Source organism: Bos indicus x Bos taurus, chromosome 12, assembly GCF_003369695.1.
Source record: "Bos indicus x Bos taurus breed Angus x Brahman F1 hybrid chromosome 12, Bos_hybrid_MaternalHap_v2.0, whole genome shotgun sequence".
In the NCBI taxonomy this organism is placed as follows: domain Eukaryota; kingdom Metazoa; phylum Chordata; class Mammalia; order Artiodactyla; family Bovidae; genus Bos; species Bos indicus x Bos taurus.
In genome coordinates, this window is record NC_040087.1 from 54,899,682 (window position 1) to 54,907,052 (window position 7,371).

General features: G+C 42.7%; 2 protein-coding genes across 2 annotated transcripts; both read left to right on the forward strand.

Annotated features, from left to right (window-relative positions):
• The first annotated feature begins 3,351 nt into the window (after positions 1-3,351).
• Positions 3,352-4,678, forward strand: LOC113902460 (phosphoglycerate mutase 1-like). Its single transcript, XM_027557786.1, has one exon. The coding sequence runs from the start codon at positions 3,367-3,369 to the stop codon at positions 3,688-3,690; it is 324 nt and encodes a 107-aa protein (XP_027413587.1). The 5' UTR covers positions 3,352-3,366; the 3' UTR covers positions 3,691-4,678.
• Positions 3,396-4,705, forward strand: LOC113902459 (phosphoglycerate mutase 1-like). Its single transcript, XM_027557785.1, has one exon. It carries the CDS (start codon positions 3,796-3,798, stop codon positions 4,183-4,185), a length of 390 nt encoding a protein of 129 aa, XP_027413586.1. The 5' UTR covers positions 3,396-3,795; the 3' UTR covers positions 4,186-4,705.
• The last annotated feature ends 2,666 nt before the right edge of the window (positions 4,706-7,371 follow it).

Sequence of the window (7,371 nt, forward strand, 5' to 3'; positions counted from 1 at the left end):
CCTTTGACTGTGTGGATCACAATAAACTGTGGAAGATTCTTCAAGAGATGGGCATACCAGACCACCTGACCTGGCTCTTGAGAAACCTATATGCAGGCCAGGAAGCAACAGTTTGAACTGGACGTGGAACAACAGACTGGATGTATGTATATGTATAGCTAATTCACTTTGCTGTACAGCAGAAACTAACACAACATTGTAAAGCAACTATACTCCAGTAAAAATTAATAAAAAGAAAAAGGTAAAAAGTCCATAGTTAATTTGTTTTTAATTTTGAAATAATTGGTTTACACAGCATCAAAATCTATAGGATTAATATTTTATTTTTTCCGAGATGCTTATATTAAATAGTCATAATGCTTATCCTCACATTGGGTCCTCATTCTTGGATTTTAGAAGGGGTTAGGGTTTTTTTTTTGTTTTTTTTTTTTAAGAAAGACTTGAACCTGAGTGCTATCACTCTAGCATGGTGTGTTCTGGTCCTTTTAAAACTTTCACGTGTAAAATTGAAACAATAATAATATATATTTTGTTATAAAATTGTAAGACTTAATGAAAATTATATAAGAGGGGGTTGGGGGAATAGGGCAATCAATGTTTTCTTCAAGGTACAAAGTCTGTGTCTCCGGAGTCAAGACCCTTGCCCCGGGACCACGCTGAAAAGACTCTAAGAAAGTGGAAAAGAGGGTAAACCAATAACAATAAAGGGAAGGAGGGAGTGGGTGTAGTCATTAGCAGATAGGAGATTTCAACAAATTCCTGGAGAGTAGGAGCAGCTGAAAGCTGCTGACCAGAAAAACCAGAAAAAACAGTACCCTGGGGGAGCTTGGTGGCTGCCAGTCTTCTTGACTGTGGAACTGTGGGCTCCAAGCTGACAGCATGGAGATTGGGAATGAGAAAGGAAGCTAAAACAGGGGTATTAAAAAGGACTTCCGTCTACAGCTAGCTCCAGCTCTCCCACTCGGCTTCTTCATCCCCACTGCAGGCAGAAAAACTGGAATTGCAGCCCAGCATTTACCTTCAGGCAAAACAGTGTAGGGTTTTATCCAGAAAAAAAGTGAACAAGCTTCCCGTTGAAAGCTCAGACTTCCAGTGTGGATGAGGAGGATAAAACTCCTTGCTCCAGCCTCGCAGAGCCCAGAGAATCTCTGGCTTTCTCCCTGCACATGTCCCTGCAGTAAAGTGAAGTCTGTCCATTGAACTGAAGTACTTCATTTGTATCCTGAGTAGTTTTCCCACTTGGGGGAGAAGCCCTGGTGGAACTAACCTAGCTGTATTATAACTCCCTACATCTGCTTCCAGGGTGGCTCAGATGGTCAAGACCTGCAATGCAGGAGACCTGGGTTTGATCCCTGGGTCAGGAAGATCCCCTGGAGAAGAGAATGGCAACTCACTCCAGTATTCTGTCTGGTGGTGGGCTACCGTCCATGGGGTCACAAAGAGTCTGACACAACTAAGTGACTAACACACATATCCACACTGGCTGTCTAAAATAGACATTCGTTTTTCAGTTACAAGGGAAAACTACAGATTACTAGACTAATGTGAAAGACCAATAGTTTCAGCTATAATTTATTAGTACTTACTACTGCAAGGAGATTAAACCAGTCCATCCTAAAGGAAACCAGTCCTGAACATTCATTGGAAGGACTGATGCTGAAGCTGAAACTCCAAAACTTGGCCACCTAATGCGAAGATCTAACTCATTGGAAAAGACCCTGATGCTGGGAAAGATTGAAGACTGGAGGAGAAGGGGACAACAGAGGATGAGATGGTTGGATGGCATCATCAACTCAATGGACATGAGTTTGAGCAAGCTCTGGGAGTGGAGCAGTCCATGGGGTCGCAAAGAGTCAGACACGACTGAATGACTGAACTGAGTGTGTAACAGAAACCATTCAATGTCTTTACATTCTTCATTTATTTATGTAATCCTTTTAGAAATAAAATCTCTGTCAAGCAGGTGCTATTAGAATCCCCATTTTACAACTGAGGAAACTCAGTCACATTAAAAGCTTAATCACTTGTCCAAAGTGAAACAGGAGAGAAAGGGACCAGGCACAGCCTTTAAAGGAATGGCATAGCCCAAGGACACAGTATAAACTGATTAGACCTAAATAGGTTCAAGATGACAGATGAATTGATGTCCACCAGAACTTGAGCCTCAGTATACACTCACTGTAACACTTGAAGCTAAATGACACACCCACAGGTGCCATCACTGTTCCAAGGATGACCATAAAGGTCAAAAAGTGGGCAGTAGCCCAATTTCTAGAAATCCCCATCTGTTCCCCCCAATAGCTGAAATACTCCTCCTACTCATTAGCCTATGAAATTACCCATTCCTATAAAAACTGACAACCCCATACCTTGGTGCCTTCTGAGATGGCCCACACTCTGTCTGTGGAGTGTGTTTCTCCTTAAATAAGTCCACTTCTTACCAATCACTTTGTCTATCAACGAGTTATTTCTGCTATGAAACATCAAGAACCTGAACTTCAGTAAGTCCTGAGACCAGAAGTGTGATCTCAGTTAAAAGACAATGGGTTCAGTTCCAGTCTGAATTACACAATTTCAAAAGCCAGAGTTAATAAGTGATAGAGCTGAGCTTGAAAGCCAGAAGTGTGGCTCCCAGAATCTACATTTTTAAAACCTATGAAACATTACCTAACATTTTTAAAAACGTTTTCTTTAACAGAGCAAAATAAATATAAATAATTCAAAAAACAGGAAACAAAATGCATCTTTAATTATTATGCTCAAAGAGATTTGAGAGCTTAATTCATGAAAATAGAAACTGCCAGAGGAAAAAAATTTAGTTTTTAGAAATTAAAAATACAATTGCCAAACTTAAAAACTGAAAAATAAAACATTAGGAAAAAAGAAGAACAACACAGAGATTTATTTCAGAAAACCCAAAATTCAACTAACAGTAGTTCCAAACAGGTAAGCCATGAAAGATGGATGGGAGAAAGTTAAGATTTATTAGAACAAAATTCCCCAATTTGTTGGGAATATGAAAAATCACTGCATTTTCTTTATAAGATTACCTTATAAAATGTGACTATTTCAAATATTACAGTTGATACACTTTGGTTTTTATGTTGGTTCATTTGTTGTACTTCAATAGCTACTCATGTCTGACTCTTTTCAACCCCATAAACCGCAGCACACCAGGGTTCCCTGTCTTTAACTGTCTCATAGAGTCTGTTCAAATTCATGTCCATTGAATCAGTGATGCCATCCATCTCATCTTCAGTAGCCCCCTTCTCCTCCTGCCCTCAATCTTTCCCAGTATCGGGGTCTTTTCCAGTGAGTCAGCTCTTTGCATCACAGCTATTTGTCAGTCTAGCAGAATGTGTCATCATGAGAAACATATTAAATTCGGATCCAGTCTGCGCCGTATCCCGAACCGCAGCCATGGCTGCCTACAAGCTGGTGATGATCCGGCACGGTGAGAGCACATGGAACCTGGAGAACCATTTCAGCAGCTGGTACGACGCGGACCTGAGCCCAGCCAGGCACGAGGAGGCGAAGCGAGGCGGGCAGGCGCTGAGAGATGCTGGCTATGAGTTTGACATCTGCTTCACCTCAGTGCAGAAGAGAGCAATCCAGACCCTCTGGACAGTGCTGGATGCCATCGACCAAATGTGGCTGCCAGTGGTGAGGACTTGGCGCCTTAATGAGTGACACTGTGGGGGTCTGACTGGCCTCAATAAGGCAGAAACTGCTGCCAAGCATGGTGAGGCCCAGGTAAAGATCTGGAGGCACTCCTATGATGTCCCGCCGCCTCCCATGGAGCCCGACCATCCCTTCTACAGCAACATCAGTAAGGATCGCAGGTACGCAGACCTCACTGAAGACCAGCTGCCCTCCTGTGAGAGTCTGAAGGACACAATTGCCAGAGCTCTGCCCTTTTGGAATGAAGAAATTGTCCCCCAGATCAAGGAGGGGAAACGGGTACTAACTGCAACCCATGGCAACAGCCTTTGGGGCATCCTCAAGCATCTGGAGGGTCTCTCTGAAGAGGCTATCATGGAGCTGAACCTGCCGACTGGCATTCCCATGGTCTATGAGTTGGACAAGAACTTGAAGCCCATCAAGCCCATGCAGTTCCTGGGGGATGAGGAGACCGTGCATAAAGCCATGGAGGCTGTGGCTGCCCAGGGCAAGGCCAAGAAGTGAGAGCAAGCAGCAGATTACTTTCCCAAGGATTACCCTCCTCCCCTGCCCTGGCCCACCCTATTCCTCTGCACCTCTCCCTGGCACATGTCCCACTGATGACATCTGTAGGCATCGTAAGTTGTAGCTACAGGTGGGGACCAGTGGCTCCCAATTCCACATTAGCCATTTTATCTCTTGCACCCACTCCCTTCATACAGTCTAGTCAGAATGGCACGTCTGGGGCATGGTCCTCAGTCAAAGCCAAGGGAAGACTTATCCAGAAGTGTTGAGAGGTCATCACTGGGGGGTTTGATGGTGGTTTATTACTAAGGAGCTGCTTGAGTAGGGGACAGGGAGAAAACCATGCTGAGGTGTGACCAATGAGGAGAAGTAAGAGCCTGTTCGTGTCCCCAGAGGCCAGCCAGGCACAGTTGTTAGGTGACTCGGGGCTCTAGTCATTCCAGTGGAAGATGAATGTAACCTGTATGGTGACTCAATCAAATATTCCTCCCTGACTCTAAAAGGCTGGATCAATCCTGAATGTTTTTGTGTTGCATCTACTTTAAAAAAAAAAAATTATAAATATAAAACAACAACAAAAAAAACCCTTCTGGGGTTTTTAGTGGCGGTTGAAAAATTCCCACATGTGGTCATCAGCAAATAAGTCATTCCTTACACCATCATGGGATAAGCTCCTGGCGTCTAAGGTGTAGGAGTTCATCCTGCTGTGTTTTAGAATCCCTCCCCTGCCTTACTGTTTTGTGGCAGCGGAATGCCTCTTGATCATGTCCAAGTGTGTCTCTCAGTGTGCCTGACTTCTGAATCATGTTCCAGTTGCTTGACCCAGCACTTGGGCCCAGTACTCATTTGAGCATAACTGTACTAAAAATATCTTTTTTCCAGATCAGTATAAAATAAAGGAGTGATGTGCAATAAAAATAAATAAATAAATAAATTTGGATCCGCAATTCACCACTCTAAAGATAATCATTTAAATAAAAGCTAGTGGAGGTGATGGAATTCCAGTTGAGGTATTTCAAATTCTGAAAGATGATCCTGTGAAAGTGCTGCACTCAATATGCCAGCAAATTTGGAAAACTCAGCAGTGGCCACAGGACTGGAAAAGGTCAGTTTTCATTCCATTCCCAAAGAAAGGCAATGCCAAAGAATGCTCAAACTACCACACAATTGCACTCATCTCACATGCTGGCAAAGTAATGCTCAAAATTCTCCAAGCCAGGCTTCAGCAATACGTGAATCGTGAACTTCCAGATGTTCAAGCTGGTTTTAGAAAAGGCAGAGGAACCAGAGACCAAATTGCCAACATCTGCTGGATCATGGAAAAAGCAAGAGAGTTCCAGAAAAACATCTATTTCTGCTTTATTGACTATGCCAAAGCCTTTGACTGTGTGGATCACAATAAACTGTGCAAAATTCTTCAAGAGATGGGAATACCAGACCACCTGACCTGCCTCTTGAGAAACCTATATGCAGGTCAGGAAGCAACAGTTAGAACTGGACATGGAACAACAGACTGGTTACAAATAGGAAAAGGAGTACATCAAGGCTGTATATTGTCACCCTGCTTATTTAACTTCTATGCAGAGTACATCATGAGAAATGCTGGGCTGGATGAAGCACAAGCTGCAATCAAGATTGCCAGGAGAAATATCAATACCTCAGATACGCAGATGACAGAAAAGTGATGGCAGAAAGTGAAGAGGAACTAAAGAGCCTCTTGGTGAAAGTGAAAGTGGAGAGTGAAAAAGTTGGCTTAAAGCTCAACATTCAGAAAACTAAGATCATGACATCCAGTCCCATCACTTCATGGCAAATAGATGGGAAAACAGTGGAAACAGTGTCAGACTTTATTTATTTATTTATTTTTTGGCTCCACAATCTCTGCAGATGGTGATTGCAGCCATGAAATTAAAAGACACTTACTCCTGGGAAGGAAAGTTATGACCAAGCTAGATAGCATATTAAAAAACAGAGACATTACTTTGTCATCAAAGGTCCTTCTAGTCAAGGTTATGGTTTTTCCAGTGGTCATGTATGTATGTGAGAGTTGGACTATAAAGAAAGCTGAGCACTGAAGAATTGATGCTTTTGAACTGTGGTGTTGGAGAAGACTCTTGAGAGTCCCTTGGATTGCAAGGAGATCCAACCAGTCCATCCTAAAGGAGATCAGTCCTGGTTGTTCATTGGTAGGACTGATTTTGAAGCTGAAACTCCAATACTTTGGCCACTTCATGCGAAGAGCTGACTCACTGGAAAAGATCCTGATGCTGGGAAAGATTGAGGGCAGGAGGAAAAGGGGACGACAGAGGATGAGATGGTTCATGGCATCACTGACTCAATGGACATGGGTTTGGGTGGACTCTGTAAGTTGGTGATGGACAGGGAGGCTGGCATGCTGTGGTTCATGGGGTCACAAAGAGTTAGACATGACTGAGTGACTTAACTGAACTGAAAAGGCACCCATGATCTGGAAGAGTTACAAACCACTAGTCTGCAACAAAGTACTGGCAATTAGAAAAGTTGGATGCTGTTAAAGTTTCTACTTGAAATATAACTCTAAAAAATTATCAAGGTCACTCCGACGCTCAGTTTTATGGAGATGGCCACATGATAGCTACCATACCTTCAGTTCAGTTCAGTTCAGTTGCTCAGTCGTGTTGGACTCTTTGCGACCCCATGAATCACAGCACACCATCTTAGTGAAATACTATTTAATGAAAACTGACTGTAAGAGGATATGCTAAATGTATTAGTTTCCTGGTATTTCTGTAACAAATAACCACAAAATTAGTGGTTTAAAACAACACTAGTTTATTGTTTAATAGTTCTGGAGGTCAAAAATCTGTAGTGGGTTTCACTGGACCAAAATTAAGGTGCTGGCAAGGCCATGCTTCCTCTGAGGTTTTGGAGACAGTCATTTCCCTTGCTTTTCCAGCTTCTAGGGGTCATGTTCATTTTTAGGCTCATGTTCCTCCCTTTCATCTGCAGAGCTCATCACTTCAACTCCCACTGTCATATCCCCTCTCTGACTTGTCTTCCTACTTCCTTCTTATCATTATACATTGGGCCCAATGGATAATCTTGGATAGTCTCCTCATTTCAAGATCCTTAATTTAACTACACCTGCAAAGTCTTTTTTGCCATCTAAAGGAACTTATTTTGCAGGTTCCAGGATGCGAATATCTT

Coding starts and splice junctions, on each gene's coding strand:
- LOC113902460 (XM_027557786.1), top strand. CDS start 3,367: ATGAGAAACATATTAAATTCGGATCCAGTCTGCGCCGTATCCCGAACC.
- LOC113902459 (XM_027557785.1), top strand. CDS start 3,796: ATGGAGCCCGACCATCCCTTCTACAGCAACATCAGTAAGGATCGCAGG.